This window comes from Mixophyes fleayi, chromosome 1 (assembly GCF_038048845.1).
Source record: "Mixophyes fleayi isolate aMixFle1 chromosome 1, aMixFle1.hap1, whole genome shotgun sequence".
Lineage (NCBI taxonomy): Eukaryota > Metazoa > Chordata > Amphibia > Anura > Limnodynastidae > Mixophyes > Mixophyes fleayi.
In genome coordinates this window covers 370922916-370940751 of record NC_134402.1, presented here as the reverse complement: position 1 = coordinate 370940751, position 17836 = coordinate 370922916, and the positions used below count along the sequence as shown (strand labels likewise).

General features: G+C 44.8%; 1 protein-coding gene across 1 annotated transcript in view; it reads left to right on the top strand.

The window, feature by feature from the left end:
- The first annotated feature begins 5209 nt into the window (after positions 1–5209).
- The window catches only part of GRAMD2B (GRAM domain containing 2B), a 43319-nt gene continuing 30692 nt past the window's right edge, over positions 5210–17836 (top strand). The window contains exon 1 of the mRNA XM_075178947.1: positions 5210–5557. Within this exon, the coding sequence (XP_075035048.1) occupies positions 5475–5557 (83 nt within the window). The 5' untranslated portion in view covers positions 5210–5474. The remainder of the gene's footprint in view (positions 5558–17836) is intronic.

Genomic DNA, 17836 nt, shown 5'->3' with positions numbered 1-17836 from the left:
TCATGTGCAGCTGTTATTTTAAGAATATTTTAGGGTGTAACCTCCCACTGACGAATTTGTCTGAAAAAACAGCTGCTGAAAAGTCTATAGAATGTAGCCATATGCATATAAGTTTACCAGCATGAAGTTGTTTGATAATTTATTGCAGGGGACACATAATTTGCTGTCACTGGTGATATGCTGCCTGACAGCTCAGAAAACAAATGCAGATGATTTTTATGATACCAGATTCAGAAAAATGAAGCTCCTTTAGAGAAAATGTAGCGCCTGCGGGGAACAGGACAGACGCAACCCTAAAAGAACTTACCTTGTAAATGATGGTCACCTCCAGTCCGCTTCCGATATCCCAGCTGCGATTTGATCCCAGCAGATCCGCAGCCGCAACCTTTGTCACCTCCAACCACGTCCCTCTAGGAAAGAGACAGAGATTACGGCCGTACCTACCAGGTAAGGGCTGTCCGAGAATACGGCAACGAACAAGGACACTCTCAGTCCAAGCCCACTTGCCGCCTCCTCACTTGCTCTTGCCAAGGCACGGGGGACTACAGGCACTTGAGACCAGGACTATTCCCGCCTCAAGTACCTCGCACACCACCCGGTGAGGGCCTAATCGAAAGGGGGAATCGAGCGTGATACTCACCGGGACACTCCCACTTCCGATCCGGTTCTCCTGCACCTCCCCGACACCTGCGGATGACAAGGACACACAGCCTCCCTCTACACTCTCAGTGAGACTAGGATGGGCACCCACAAAACTAAACTGGCTACAACAGCGACCCGACCCTAACAACGCTCTAATGGTCGGCAACGCAACTAAGTCAAACAACTATGACTAACGAGGTGTGGTGCACTAACAGAACTGCTCACTACACACTACGGGGAACACCAGCCAGTGTTCACGGACTAAACCGGAGGGCGGTTCCTAACCCCCTCACCCAGGCCGTACCAAGAAGCTGCCTTCTTGCTATGGGGTCACCCACGGATCCTAAGGACCGGCTGCACCAGGCCCGACTGAGGCTCACTGGAACAGCACACTAACCCGCGTACAGACTGCCGCCCGGAACAGCCGATCGAACTGAACCGCCCGACTGCCTGCACCCGGGTATCGAACACGTGTCCCACTCCGGAACCGCCAGGGAACCTGCACGGAACTGAGGACTGGGACACTCAACCTGCACCATGGGACACCCCCTGGAACTGTGTTGAGCTGTGCTGCACTGCCACTGACTCACTCAGTCACCCCCTCTGGAAACCAGTGCGACCCCAGAGACCTAAGGGACGGGAAAACTACGTGTTTTCTTCCCTGACTATGTGTACGCTGGTAACTACACTTGTCCCCACAGCACGGGTTAGCACAGAAAAACACAGGAAACAAGAGCCTACCTTTAATGGGGGCCTGACGTCTTGCCCCTGGACACAGTTATGTAGCACACCCCAAAATACCGTAATACAAACAATACTCGCCGCAGACAGAATAAATACAGTATACAGTACGTTGCACGCTACTCACCAGAGCACACCGCTGCTAGCCAACCAGCCGGTTGCTACAGCACCCACAGGAGCCTCCACTCTACTGTACTTCCTAACTCCGTGTGCTCACCTCACACAGGACCGCGCCTACACTCACGAGGCTTTCACGCCTCTACCACACCACCAGGGTCGTCTGCTCTTCACACCATGTGCCTTGTGCACAGCGGCCTACAGAGCCTTGTGCTCTGACTATGGGCCTCAGCCCCCTCTCTAACTCAGGGCTCTGAGCCCACTAACTAGGGCCTTGTACCCTGCTACCTAGGGGCTCTAGCCCCTGCCTACTTAGGCCCTGTGGCCTTCCTAGCTAACTGAGGGCCTTGTGCCCGTAAAAACCTATGGGCAATCAGCCCCTAACCAGGCCCTGTGGCCTCTCCTATGGCCTCTAGGCCACTACCTAACTAAGGGACTTGTGCCCTTTCACCGGGGCCCTCACGCCCCCTGCCGCTAACTAACTAACAGGGCCTTGTGCCCTTTATAGATTTGTGGCCTACTGGCCCACTACTTTCTTGGGGCCTAGTGCCCAGGTCCCTGGGCCTTGTGCCCCTAATTTACTGCTCCCACGGGCCTTGTGCCCGACCGTGGCCACGGGCCTAGTGCCCGACTTAACGTTGAGTGTACTTACCTGCTCTGCGCAGGATACTCAACTTGACACGCCGTCTTCTGTCTTCTTTTCTGGGTCTTCCAGACTCTCCAGCCGGCGGCGCCTCTTCTCCCGTTCGGCGCGGGTCTTCTGGCTGCTCCGGAGGCAGGGGCTCTCTCAGCCCTTACAAGGGCTCCCCGCCGACGATCTCCGCTCCGCCGGCTTCTTTTCTTCTTGAACTCCGGACGTCCCACAACGTCCTTCTCTCTCCGCCGCCGACTCTCTTCTGGCAAAATGGCGCCACCCGGCGACTTATATAGTGGCCGGCGTGACGTCATCAGCCGGCGCGAGCGCTGATTGGCTCGCGTGGGCGCCAATCTTTTAAACGGCCGGGCTCGCGTATCCGGCCGCTGATTGGCCAGCGGGGAAAGATGAGCCCTGATTTGCTCATCCTTCCTCCGCTGCCAGAACCTGCAAGGAAGAAGCCACACTCACCGCCGCTGGAGCGCTGGATCGGTAAGTAACTTCTTTTTTCACCCTCTTGCTGGGCACAGGACGCAGGAACATCTTCAGCCCCTCCAGGGGCGCAACCATGCCGGGCGTCTTCGCCCTCTTCCCGGGCACCAGCTCCTGGGCACCCGGGGGCTTCTTTACAAAAACAATGAAACACAATACATGCCCCTGTCTACAGCAGCATGCGAGAGCCTGCGGAATTCAACCACCAGCAGAGCCCACTGGAATATGTAGTTCCACAAACGTACACCACAGTTGTAATATTTTATTTAAAATCCTCATTTTCCACTTTATTATTCCCATACTTACTTTTTTTCCTGTTTTAATACTTCAGTACAGAAGAAAAGATTCCATATGTATTTAGGAGACTAATAAAATGCAAAATAAGGGATTTGGGTATTTATTTCAAATGTAAAAATAGAACATGTGGTGTGTTGTTTTTTGTTATAATATTAAGTATGTTTGTAGAACTACAAGCTCCAGCATGCACAGGCAGCCATAGGCAAACTGGGACTTCTAGTTCTACATGTTAATAGCTTTCTGGCACTTGTAGTTCTACAAATATCCTTATTGGTTTTATAATATTAAACCATTACCCTGACACCCATCACCCAAAGGGTTATTTATGGGGCTGACATGCCTAAAGAGCGGCACAAATTCATTGCTATCCCATAGGGAATTACACCCAGCGCTGCCCAGGCTGGTATCATATTTTGATAGGGTGGCCCCACACAGCAGCTCTCCTGGAAGTGTTGAAGTCGAACTTGCGTTTCTTTTTAAAAAAAAAGGAAAAAAATGCACATTACATTCAGTATGGGCTCCTTAATAAATCAGGCCTGCAGTGTGTAACCAGTGCTTACACCTGTAGTTGCAGAGGACACTACAGTAAACGTAAGTAAATGGAGCATGCATGGTCTAATAGACGCTGCTGTTTCGTCATGGCTCATGTCCGCAGGTGGAAGGGGATTTGGAGTCACTGGAACCAATAGTTTCCATGCCCATATTAGTTTGCATGCCTTTACTGGTGTTAAAAAATACTAATAAAAGCATGCATTTAACACCAGTGGGTAACCAGACTATCGCCACTACAGGGGGTGAGGCGAGAGTCCAACTATGCCAGTTCTATTTACACATGATCAAGACAAGAGTGGGTCTTCACTAGTATGCGCCGGTCCCTGTGCATGCTCAGGAGACCAGAATGGAGGCCTTGGGAGCGTGGACTGGCATTGTCGGGTTTTTCCCAAAATTTGCTCTGGGGTCTGGTGATGCCATGTTGCCCCTCAGCAGGGGTGCACACAGGATTGTCAGGGGGGGGGGGAACACTGACCCAAAAAAAAACAAAAAAACAAAGCATGAGAGAGAGCTGCTGCGCTTGCGCCCGTGCATGCGCAGCAGCTCCGTTTTGGCAGCGCTGTCCTATACAGCAGCCGCGGCGCTGTCAAAGAAGCGTCCGCGGCGGTGCTGTATACAATACACTTATTTGACAGTGCCACGGCTGCTGTATAGGACAATGCCGCTATGGTGGCCACTTAGTTAGCACAGGGGGGGGGGGGGGGTTTCTGGAGACTCAGAAACCCCCCCTGCGTGCACCACTGCTCAGCCCAAGGCTTCATCCAGATGGACAATTTTTTCCTGTACTTTAAAAACTTAGTAATTTGCAATGTTCATGACATATTCAGGAATACACAAGAACATTGTCAAACCACATATATACAAGTTTTTTTTACCCACAATGCATTTCACCAAGGACACGATGCATGTGTTGTTATATATGCTCCTACATAAATTCTGCAAAAAAAAAAAAAATGCACACTCATTATTGCCAAGCATTATTTTTTGGTTTGTTTGTTTTTGTTTGTGTTTTACAATGCTTTCATATGGGAAAATAGTTCCTTTTTCAGAGTGCATGTAGAAAATAAAAATAAAAAACTGGAGGAAAGTAAAAAACAAAACAAAACACTTAAAATAAAATAAAATAAAAGAGGTTGAAAAGCACTTAGATTATTTCCCCATGTGTTTAACTGGTTGGAAAAGCAAACAACCATATGGATGTATTTCTTCTGCAAACAATGCATATTGCATATTACCAGTCTATAAACCTGTAAGAAATCAATTGCATTTGCTGATAAAGTAAAAGCAATGATATCTATTAACTTTTGAAACATCAATTTAGGGGTCAAGTTTTTTTTGTGTTTAAAAAGCTATCTGCAAACAAACCCCAGTCACTGAACTAGGACTATACTCTTCATTCCAGAACATTCTTTGTTATGTAACCTATTCTCTATTTACTGTCACAGGTAAAACAAGGACCTTCTCAATCATCTTCTTTTGAAAAATTGAAGCAGCCCTATTGTTAAGAAAAAAGGAGATGGCTCCTTTAAAATACAGCTTCATACTTGAATTATTTAAACAGAGCTGTGCAGAGACACTGGCAATTAACTTGTCACTCACATTCATAATACTTGAAATAAATGAAATATTTATCTTTATAGATTGCAGGTTTTTTTCTAATAATCGTTTTCGTAGTAAGCTTAAATCAGCTGGTTTGTGTAGGGTAAGGTTAATGCTTGCAGCTGGTTTGCAATTAGATTTCCTGCAGCAGGACTGGTAGAACAGGTTTTCATTATTATTGTTCGAGCTGGGTCTGTGGTTGAGTAGATTTGTGTTGTGCATCTGGCTAAGGGAGTTTCTTTGTGAGACCCTATTCCTACGGAATGTTTAGTGGAGGGAAATAAGTTGAGGGGGATCTGCAGGCCTGCTTGGTACATTGTTAGAGAGGAAGAGGGGTAGTGCTAAGTGTGTGAGTCAGGAGGAGCTAGTCACAGAAAGCAGCATACACTTTTCTCTGGAAATGGTGATCATGACAGAGCCGACGGGTGAGCTTGAAGAGCCACAGAAGATTTCTAAAAAAGACCCCAAGGGAGCCTCGTCTCTGTAAGTGTAACAATGAGCAGTGGACTATAATAATAGCATGTTGTTTCTTTTCTCCTCGGTGCTTCCCCTTTCATTATCAGGAGGCTGAAGTTAGTTTCTTCACTTTTTATTCACGTTCCTGCTTCTTATTCAGAAAACTGTATTTTTAAAGGATTAAATGAGGATGGATCACTGACTTGACTTTAGATTAACACTAAAGGGGCTACCTTACACAATCTGCAATGGTATTTACCCTGGCCCAACGTTACTTAGGGTATGACATCAGGTGGCAAATTGGGCACAGTCACCATATTTTATGACTTTGAATAAGTAGCTGTAGTTTTGCAAGGGTTAAATATCATTGGGCCACCAATTTGATAGGGGGAATCAACACAGGATAAACAGTTGCATACAAACCATTTGTCTTTGCCTGGCCCAACACAGTTTATCTAGCCAGCTGCTAGCAACTGCAGCTTCTGCTTCCTCATTAAGGAATGAGGTCAGTTTGTTGTGGTTCTTATGTGGTGTGGAAATACTTGCCCGATTTCCAGTTCAATTTGTATAATTGATTTAACTTATAGGCACCGTATTGTGCTACATAGAGAGGGCTTCACAGTCTATATAATACTTTGCACAGCTTTTCACAACTGTCAATGCTGGTTGTGTGTACAGACCATTGTTTCTTACTTTTTATGATCCTTTCTGTGCTCCTCTCTCTTTATTTGGTGTTGAATCACAGCTACATTCCTCAGGGACCTCCAGAGTAATAGAAAAACAAATGCATTTATTCAAGTACTAGGAGTACTATTATTTATAGTACTGGATTTGTGATGGTGGCAGAAGCCAATCTAACACTATGGGGCATATTCAGTTGTTGGCGTTACACTGCAAAGTAACGCGGTGCGTGCACTATTACCGTCATTATGGTAATAGTGCGTATAAATACCGTTATTACGGTACCTTTTACGCTGGATTTCAGCTCGCGGCTCAGGGAGCTGCGAGCTGAATCCGGCTTAGTATTACCGTAATAACAGTAATACTTTTTACGACCCGGAAAACGGCAACAATTGCATATGCCCCTATGTCGGTGGTTCCCAAACTTTTGCAGTTCGTGGCACCCTTAGTCTCCATAATTTTTTCAAGGCACCCCTCCAAAATAATTACTGAGCAGTACTGTTTTAGAAGTAGTTGGGTCAAAAAATTGTAATAAGTATTTAGGTCAGGACAGAAATACTTATTTAGTTGTATGCAAAAATGCCCCCTCTGCATCCAGGCACTCTGCCTCCTCTGCGTCCAGACACACTGCCCCCTCTCCTCTACCCCCTCTCGTGCTGCCCCCCTCCGCTGCCCTTTGTCACGCTCCCTCTCAATCTGCCCCTCTGTCGCGCGCCAGCCATAGAAAAAACAAAGAACACAAAAACTTACCAATCCGCGCGGCTTGTCAATGTTCAGTGACAAGCTGTGTGAGAGAGGAGGATGCTGGGTCCCGGCGCCACACGGATTGGTAAGTTTTTGTGTTCTTTGTTTTTTCTATGGCTGGCCCGCTGCACCCCTGGGAGCCGCGGCACACACTTTGGGAACCGCCGCCCTATGTGATATTTATCTCTTAGGGGATTTATGTATTAACCTGCCATCATCCATTAAAATGTAGAAAACAGCATTTTTTTCTGTAAAATGACAAGCAAAATGTATCAAAGGTTTTTGGCAATTTCTCCTGCCATAACCCACTTACCGTTTCCTAACGCAGTCCCCATAGATTAATATGGGAGCTGCAAAGTTCTGCCATGCATCAAGCTTTGAAAAGCTTTGCATTTTACAGAAAGGTAGCACCATCTCAAGATGACATAAACCTGACATTTTCTAGGGAATCTAGTTGAAGTTTCACTGGATCCCTCCCTCACTGTGGAAGTTCTGTGCACATAGCACATCCTCCTAGTGCTGCTGGTAAATAGGACAAACAGGTAGCACCACAGCGGTCACTTCGCCGGGGCTCTCAGAGTAGCCCCAGCATGGTGCATTTCAGTGGTACTTAATTTGCAGTGATGCATATTTATTGGCATCGCATTATATTAATACATAGACCCCTTAGAATGCTAACTACATATGGGGGCATATTTAACAAACACCATCTATTAAACATGATTTTTATTCCGTATCGCAATAAGAAATGAAAGATTGTGAAATGTCGTCTTTTTTTCGTGCAGCAGTCACGAAAAAAAATGCCCTCTATTGTAAAGTGGCCACCTTTACGATAGTAACCAGAGGGGAGAGCAGGTAAGATGTGGTGAGGGATCTGAGGATCCCTCTACTGCAATGCTCTCCCCATAGGATTCAATTCTTCCAATGGCGCTAGCTCCAAAAATCTTTGGTTTTTAGAGCTTGTTAAATCACAAAAAATACCGGTCTTCTGTGGAAACTATGGGGACTGTTATTGTGTATATCTGCTGCGATCCCTTAGCTATAAATAGAGGAAATACTTAAACAAAAATTGCTGTGGTCCCTGAAAACTGACGTTTTTCAGGGGATTAGGAGCTTGTTAAATAGGTTTATGATTACTAAAGGGGCCTATCTCTGTAAGTGTACACATGCAGGCAGTTTACGGGGTTACCTATGTTAGCAACTGAGAGTTTGTAAAATTTCACAGCAGTGGTATGCATAAGTTCAATAATTCCCCATTAACCCTATGTAATTTAAGGGGTAGGCAGGACTTTCTTTCGGGCTGTAGAATGTTTAGTGGGATTCCTGGCTATCCTAACAGTCTGAAAATTCCACGCTACTCAGATTATTTTGTCATATTGAATTGGGAGTGAGTGACTGTATTGTCAAATCAGAATTGCATTTTCTTCTTTTGAAGAACATATGTAATGTTTGTTATAACTGGAGATGAGTGAAATCATGAGTTTTGCAGAAGTACAGGTAGTTTCACAATGGTGCAGTGTTGGTGATGCACTTTTCATGTTCTGCTTCACAATACATCACAATGCAAATCTACACTTTGATCCTCACACAGAGATGAATGCAAGTCCATATGTGCTCATACCTCCTAACATTTTGAATCCCAAAAGGGAGACAAAATTAGCCCCGCCCCCGGACCACTCAAAGTCTGCCCACAAATGGCCACATTTCCATAAAGCTCTGCCCACTTCATGCTAAACTCCACCCCTTTTGGGGTCTGCAAATCGTGGTGTTCGGCCTAAATCGGGACAGTCGGGAGATATGCATTGTTATTATTGCTGCTAACAGAGCCGACAGCAAGTTTCCCCTGCATGGGGAAGTGTATTTCACATTTATAAGAATTACCTGTACACAGTGCTGATCTGAAGGGCCCACAGGGGAATACAATGGTAGAGGCCCACCAGAGGGGGTGTGGCCAACCACTAGAAGTGTAACCAAAACCACTAAAGGGGGTGTGGTAAGCTTCCGAAGGACAGCTAGCACCACAGTGTAGTATATAAAGAATGCAGTGTCTATATAAAGAGTACACAGTCTTGGCCTGCCTTTAGATTGGGCAGAACAGTCACCAGAAATTGGGATTGTCTCACTAGAATCAGAACATTTGATAGTGTCCTGATCTCTCCTACCTGTTGTCACTTTCATCACCTGTGGCTGCTGGTTTCTTTGTCCGAGTCCTGGAATGTTGGGGGCCCTATTTGAAAAAAAAAATGGGTACATTTAGAAAATTCCAACCAGCCCCGGTGTTAAATCAATAGCATCCACGATTAATAATTAAGCCTTCCTCCAGCTTCAACATTAAAATAATAGTATTCCCATTTATTAAGCCTATTTCCAGCAAGCGTCACTGCCATTAAATAATTCATATTCACATTTAATAAACAGACCTCATTCTCTCCACACTCACACCCACATTCAATTAATATCCCCCAAACCACCCCATCTAATAGTCCCCACCATTAAATTAAGTTACCCCACAAACAAAATAGCAACTATTAACTAGCCACCACCTTCCTCACACACATTACATTGCCACAAACCCCCTGTGCCATAACACACACATTACATTGCCACAAACCCCCTGTGCCATAACACACACATTACATTGCCGAAAACCCCCTGTGCCATAACACACACATTACATTGCCGAAAGCCCCCTGTGCCATAACACACACATTACATTGCCGCAAGCCCCCTGTGCCATAACACACACATTACATTGCCGCAAGCCCCCTGTGCCATAACACACACATTACATTGCCGCAAGCCCCCTGTGCCATAACACACACATTACATTGCCGCAAGCCCCCTGTGCCATAACACACACATTACATTGCCGCAAGCCCCCTGTGCCATAACACACACATTACATTGCCGCAAGCCCCCTGTGCCATCACACACGCGCACACACATTACATTGCCGCAAGCCCCCTGTGCCATCACACACGCGCACACACATTGCATTTCCGCAAGCCCCCTGTGCCATCACACACACATTGCATTTCCGCAAGCCCCCTGTGCCATCACACACACATTGCATTTCCGCAAGCCCCCTGTGCCATCACACACACATTGCATTTCCGCAAGCCCCCTGTGCCATCACACACACATTGCATTTCCGCAAGCCCCCTGTGCCATCACACTCACATTGCATTTCCGCAAGCCCCCTGTGCCATCACACACATTGCATTGCCGCAAGCCCCCTGTGCCATCACACACGCGCACACACATTGCATTGCCGCAAGCCCCCTGTGCCATCACACACACATTGCATTGCCGCAAGCCCCCTGTGCCATCACACACACATTGCATTTCCGCAAGCCCCCTGTGCCATCACACACACATTGCATTTCCGCAAGCCCCCTGTGCCATCACACACATTGCATTGCCGCAAGCCCCCTGTGCCATCACACACACACATTACTGTTCCCCCTTCATCACCATGCTGTGCCTCCTTATGATCACACTGTGCCATCCATGCTGATTTTCCCTCCTTCACCTGGCCACCCTTCATCACTCTTGCCTCTGTTCCTTTAGTTACCTTTCTATTGGATTCTTTCATTCTTTCATTTCTGTTCTTCTCTTCTAACTTCTTGCTTGCTGGCTCCTCTTGCTGAATGTCAGACGTGATGACGTCACGCCCAACATTCAATGCGAAGGGAGGAGAGGCGCTGCTGGGATGAGGTAAGTATTTTTTTTAATTTTTTTTTAGTACCATAACCTGGGAAAAACTGTAAGGTGGGTGGGACAGTCCACTAAAGAAAACGGGACTGTCCCGCTGGAATAGGGACACTTGGGAGGTCTGCACTGAGTTGTGTAAAATTGTGCTTTGCCACACTAAGCTTCCCTAAATAAACAAATGTAAAAAATTCAGTTAAAGATAAATATATCTTGAACTTGCTGCCCCCTTCGCCTGGCAAGGCGTATTGGGGTATTTCAGATGCAAGTTCAGTGCAGAACAACCATGCACCCTTAAGTGTAGCACACACCCTGGTGAACCTAGTTAAACTTGTATGGATTTCTAGGTGTGCCTATTAGGAGATGTAGCTTTTGCATATCATTAAGGCTGGTGTAAAGATGTGTGCATCAGCACACACCTTTATTGTGTAAAAGTAGATAAAACCTGTTGTAGATCCTTCAGAATGAATATCCAGCACTTCTAGCCTGGAGCTAGTCAACACTAATGCAAGGAGGTAAAAAGCGTGGGGGTCCCCCTTCTAAAATGACACCTAGCACCAGTGGGCAAGTCACACTGTAACGGAGAGCTTGTGGTCAGTTACAATCTGTTCCTGTTTTTCAGCATGTTCATCACTGAGGAAGGCCTGTCTACTCTTAGATCCAACCAACCTGTGGTAATGAGCATTACTTCTCTTCCTGCCCAACTTGGTGAAAGTGCTATAGCATTTTATATTAAGGGGGAACCGATGCCGTGGGTCCCCCTGTTAACATAATTCATTTATTTCTCCACTAATGGAAGTTTAAGGGGTGAGCAGGAAATACTTCTGCTGCAGAATGTTCAAACATTGACACATTTTTGTATGTCTTTGGCCTGCCTTCTGACGTCAAATTCTAAATTAGACTTTCTATTCGTAAACTTGTGTTATGGAATGTAATTCGTTCGTAAATAAAGCTGGAAAGATGATGATTCATTGAGCTGGGTAGTGGGGGTAGTACTGGAAACAGTTAAGGCCAACTTATGCCAGTGGAATTTTGCAGCCAAATGCAGAATGAAGTAAGAATTTCATGGAATAGTTTGAAAATGTTGTGCATCTGCATGATGGCCAAGATAAGTGACCAATGGTCATGCAAATTACATATAATTATTTTTTTTGCTTTTTACAAACTACCTTATATCACTTATGTTTTCCTTGCTGATAGTATTGAAACAGTACTGTTGTGACACACTGCTTTATTGTTCTGTAATTAGAATGGATAATGGTCACTAAAATTCCTACAGTAGGCTTTAGGTAAAGTGGTCCGGTGTCTGTGGATAATATAACGACCACCAGTCCAGTAGCATAACTAGAGATTTCTGAGCTCTGATGCAAATATTGAAAGTAACCCCTCATTTGACTGGTCACAATTGCAAACTACAGTCACCATTGCTAACTGTAAAAATTGCTGCTACTGCAGCACACTGCTTAATGCTACTTTCTGTGTATCATGGTATCGTTTTTTTTCTGCAAGTAGCTTGAGCAGCCTGTGAATTCTGCCACACGTATTGTATGTATATACTTACGTTATGCTACTGGGTACAGGGTACTTAAAAAAAATACTGTACAGGTAATATATATAGGGGGGACTTCAATTTCCAAGTTGTTCTTTGGAACAACATGAGTGGTGCACTATTACCGTTACTATGGTAATAGAAGCACATATTTATCATTAGTATGGTAATTTAAAATCTCAGAGCCCCCAGCAAAAATCTGAGTTATGGTAATAATGTGGGGTATTTGACCCATGCAATACTGGTAAATAAATTCTTGGAAACATATCAGAGATCCATGCCTTGAGGAGCTAGCAATCTAATTAAGTAGGACACAAAGTAGGCTATGTTTTAGTGAATGTATTTATGTAGATCATGAGCCTAAGTATAATAACAGATTGGTTGACAGAGTTCAGAATGACAATAACTTATAGCATCATTCGCTAAATGCTCAACCTGCTAGTAAGAGGAATTGTACCCAGAGCCATGGCTTAAAGAATCTATACTGAGGCATTGGGGGAGGGGAAGCAGAGGTAGGGTCTGCGCAGGAACAGTTTGCCTGCTTGGTGGGATGTTTGCAGGGATTGCTGGCTGGGTTCCCCTTGACATGAGAAATCAGTGAAATCAGGGTGTGCTACTTTACATTAATGAAATGTGTACGAGTAAATAAAATCATTTTAAGAAGTGCAGCCAGTACAATTTTTAAACCACTGTGTACGTGAAAACAAAAGAAAAGGTCTCTCTGAAACTACAATATATATCACTGTGTCGGGATATACATAATGTGTATGCGGACACACACTGGCTTATATATTGTTTAAGAGAGCAGGACTATCTTTGTTTTTCCCTTGACATGCGGTCTGGTTGTAAATGTGGCCCTTGCTGTGTGATTATACAACTTCGGACTGTCACTAAGGGGCTGATATATCAATAGTTGAAAAGCCCTGTTGCTGACAAAAATAGATATAAATTTAATTTGATATTTTATCACTCTTGGTGGGGGTGGGGGGGGGTATTTATTAATCCTTATTTTCATGTTAATTCCCTGAAAACCACCTCCCCCCACACTGAAATACAGCAGTCCCCGTTGTGTCTATGGGGACTGCTATTTACTGCAGCCTAATAAGTAATGAAAAGTCATTTACACATACTCTAATGTACCTCTGCTCTCTCTGGAGTCCGGGAGACCTACCCAGAATCCCCTCCACCCTCTTCTGCATGTCTCGCCTTCTGCAAGAATAATTTTAATTTATTTTTTTTCTAAAATGCAAAAAAGAAAAAAACCACAACAAAATTACCACTACATTCCTACCACATGGCAAGCAGGTCCACACATGACACACAATGCTCCCACGTGCCACTCATACTGGCATGCCTTTTGCCCACCAATGGTGTATAACTTATAGATGTAACCATACTTGCCTACTTTTCATACTTTCCTTCTGGGAAATGCTGAAAAGAGGTATGAAACAAAATGGGCCTGACTTGACGATGCAGTTCATGACATGATGTGGACTGACAAAGCACGTGCCCACCAGGTGTTCAGAGGTATTGCTATTTGCATCACCGTGACACGTCCCCACCCACCCTCCTTGAAAGCAGGTAAGCCTAGTAATAGGTGACTGAGCAAACAAGATTGCTTTACCTGATTCACATTCCTTTCTTTATTCATACAGAGGCAGTAAGGATGTACTTGCTGTTTTTCTCATATAGCTTCCTTATGATGGCTTATTTTTGTTGAATTATGACCTTGTAAAATGTGCTATTTCTCATAACATTAGATCAAATGTCAGGATTTAGTGAGCGCGGTGATTGTCTTGATGTGTGTGTGGTTTTTTTTGTTTTTATTTTAAACATATTGGTTACGCTACTTGTGATTAGACAATTCTTAAAGTTTTACATAGTGAGGAAAAATAGATGTAAAAAAATGCGTATGCGAAGTGCGAATTGCTGTACCATTTTGTAAATATTTGCTGCGACACACTAGCACAACTATCTAAGTCTGCATTAGTACTCTGCGTCTTCCGTTGTAATAAGATCATGTACTTATAACACGCATGCCTGGGAGGCTCCCGAATTTTGTGGAGTCCTCCCAGAAGAGCAGACACCCCCTGGAACCAGACAGAGGTGGGGCTTAAAGTTGTAATTTGCATCATTAGCCTCTGCCTCCCGCTGTGCGAAGCAATGAACAGCAGGGGGCAGTACCACTGACATTCTCATGTTTATCTATAATTCAAGACGCCAATTTAATCGTGAATAATACGCTCTGCGTTCAAATTATGTATGAGGTATCTCTTTCCTGTATCCAAATTTAGTATTCTTATTGAAATGTGCGTTTTTACTAGTATACAATGTAATTTGTCATATATGACCTCTGTGTGGTAACCTATAAAGATATATTTGGAGTCGCTGAGGAGCGCAGGACTACCATTAGACTTGTAATATCCTTTACTTTTTCTAACACAATTTTCAACTTGAAACAAAGTTGCTTGTTCGACGTGTTTTTCCTGCCCAGTTTTGTTTTACATTCATTAACTGTTATGTACTTCATCATGGGACATTTCAAAATGATTAATCACAAGTTAATATTACTACTGGGTATAAAATGTCTCTTGCACATTAATGGGAATAAGAGAAAATCACTAGTTTGCTAATTTCTGCCTGTGTTTTATGATTGTACAGATCTTTGGAAAGAGATGGTCCACTGATTGGATAGGGATCAATTGATTTCATTCCTTGTGATTGTAAGCATTGTCAGAATGCAGAATTACCTGCCCATTCTTAGTAGTTCAAAAGTGCTTCAAACAAGCAGGTGCAGTTCTTGGGAATGTTAAAACATTTCTTCAGGACTCTATTCATGTTACTAGGTCAGTAGAGTGTATAATGTACAAGTGTGGGGATAGGCAGAGTTCATCTGAGTTTGTCCCCTGAATACAAAGGGTTCATCTTGGTGTGCAGCAGCTACAATGCTTGGGACAGAGAGCGTTCAACAGAGTTGAAGATTTTAGTTATTGGGATAGGTATAGAACACAAGTAAAACATGGTTAAATAGCTAAAACGGATCTCGTCTCAAATACAGCCTTTTGTTCCAAACTTACAGCTACCTTGAATAATGTATAGCAACCTTTGGGGAAGTTTTTCCTGGCAACTAGGGATTGCGCTTGGTTACCAACAGGCTATAATTTAGTTTAACAGTTTTTAATACTGGGCATATCCTTCTAATGAATGTTTGTTTTCATTCCAAGTCCTTTAAATTACAGCTTCCAAACCTACCACTGGCTATTACGGCAGAACACTGCCATTTCCACTAATTTGTATAACGGCTCAGCCACATATTTTGTTTGTGTCGCCATTTATTGACATGATTTGCTAGTGAAACACAGTTCTTGTTCTGCTCATCCCCAGAACCCTGCCCTCAATGTAAGCATCAAGCTGAAAATGGGGATGTGTATGAGCTCTAAGACTGACCCTGCAGGGAGGTTACTAGGAAACCCAATGATGTCGGTAGGACTTCCATGGTATCTTTTTCATACTTGGCTACTCTCCCAGAATGTATATAAATACCTTGTTGCTCCTGAGTTTCAGAGAGTCCTCCCGGTGGAGCAGGCACTCTGTGATCTCTGGCAGAGGCGGGGCTTAATGATGCAATTTGCAAAAGGGGTGTGGCTACAGTGACACAATGGTATCACTATGCCACCTTCCACACTTGCCAGCTGAACACCCCACGGGGATCTTCCAGGGGGGAGAAAATAAAAGTATAAAAAAAATACAATTCTTATGGAGGTTCTTTTAAATGTGCAGACAAATGTCAGATCAGATATCTTCCAACACTAGTTATCTAGGGTAATCTAGAACTAAAGTTGGCTGCACACAGGTCATGCAACAAGATCACATTCTAGTTTGCCCACATACCAAATTGCACATGTCTGTCCACCAGAGGCGGATCTAGACTTTATGTTTAGGGGGGGCGATTTTGCATAATCACGCCCCTCCTTTGCTCTGATTGGCTGGCCTGCGTTAACCCCGCCTTCCGCCCGCGATTGGCCCCGCCCCCTCCCGTTGTGGTCGCCGGCTGGGACCACTCTGATTGGCTGGCCCACATTTAGCCCTGCCCGCGCTTAGCCCCGCCCCTCCCGATTTAATCGGCAGCTGGGACCTAGCTTTTTGCTGCTAGGGGGGGCGAATGCCCCGATCGCCCCCCCTGGATCCGCCACTGCTGTCCACTTGTTGCTGTGGAGGTGGATGCCTGCACACAGGCAGTTGGTGGTTATAGTGATCCTGTTCCAACTTCCTTTGTGGACGTTCAAATTATTAATCTGCTTGGAATGAACTGGATCCTTTTTTGGGCATCGGGCTTATGGGAGCCACATACACAACCAGCATTATTGGTGTGTATGTACATTATGGCCAGCATAATAGCATCTTTACAACGATCGCCACAACATTAAAACCACTGAAATGAAGTGAATAACGTTGATTATCTCATTACAATGGCACCTGTCAAGAGGTGGGATAAATTAGGTAGCAAGTGAACAGTCGGCTCTTGGAATTGATGTGTTGGAAGCAGGATAAAAGCGTAAGGATCTGAGCTACTTTGACAGGGGACAAATTGTGAGGGCTAGAAGACTGGGTCAGAGCATCTCCAAAACGGTAGGTCTTATGGAGTGTTTCCGGTAGGCAGTGGTTAGTACCTACTAAAAGTGGTCCATGAAAGGACAACCAGTGAACTGACAGGGTCATAGGTGTCCAAGGCTCATTGATGCATGTGGGGAGCAAAGGCTCCCCTGCCTGGTCCAATCTCACAGAAGACCACCTGTAGCATAAATTGCTGAAAAAGTAATGCTGGTTACGGTAGAAAGGTGTCAGAACACACTGTGCATCGTAGCTTGCTGCATAGCCGCAGATGGGTCAGAGTGCCCATGGTGACCTCTGTCCACTGCCGAAAACACCTACAATGGGCACGTGAGTGCAAGAACTGGACCATGGAGCAATGGAAGAAGGTGGCCTGGACTGATTAATAACCTTTTCTTTTACATCATGTGGATGGCCAGATGCGTATGTGTCGTTTACCTGGTGAAGAGTTGGCACCATGCACTATGGGAAGTCAAACCTGCAGAGGCAGTGTCATGCTCTAGGCATTGTTCTGCTGGGAAGCCTTGGGTACTGGCATTCACATGGACGTTATTTTGACAACTACCACCTACCTAAACATCGTTGCAAATTCGTTCATGGCGGTATTCCTGGATGGAAGTGGCCTCTTTCCGCAGCATAATGCACCCTGCCACACTGCAAACATTGTTATGTTCCTCACACCATTCTTGAACAAAGAGCTCATGGTGTTGACTTGGCTTCCAAATTCCCCAGATCTCAATCTGATCGAACATCTGGGGAATATGCTGAAAAAACAAGTCCAAGCCATGGAGGCCCCACTTCACAACTTACAGGACTTTAATGATCTGCTGCTAATGTTTTGGTGCCAAATACCAACACCTCATCATCATCATTTATTTATATAGCGCCACTAATTCCGCAGCGCTGTACAGCGCTGAACTCGTTCACATCAGTCCCTGCCCCTTTGGAGCTTACAGTCTAAATTTCCTTATATAGACACATACACAGACAGACAGAGACTAGGGTAAATT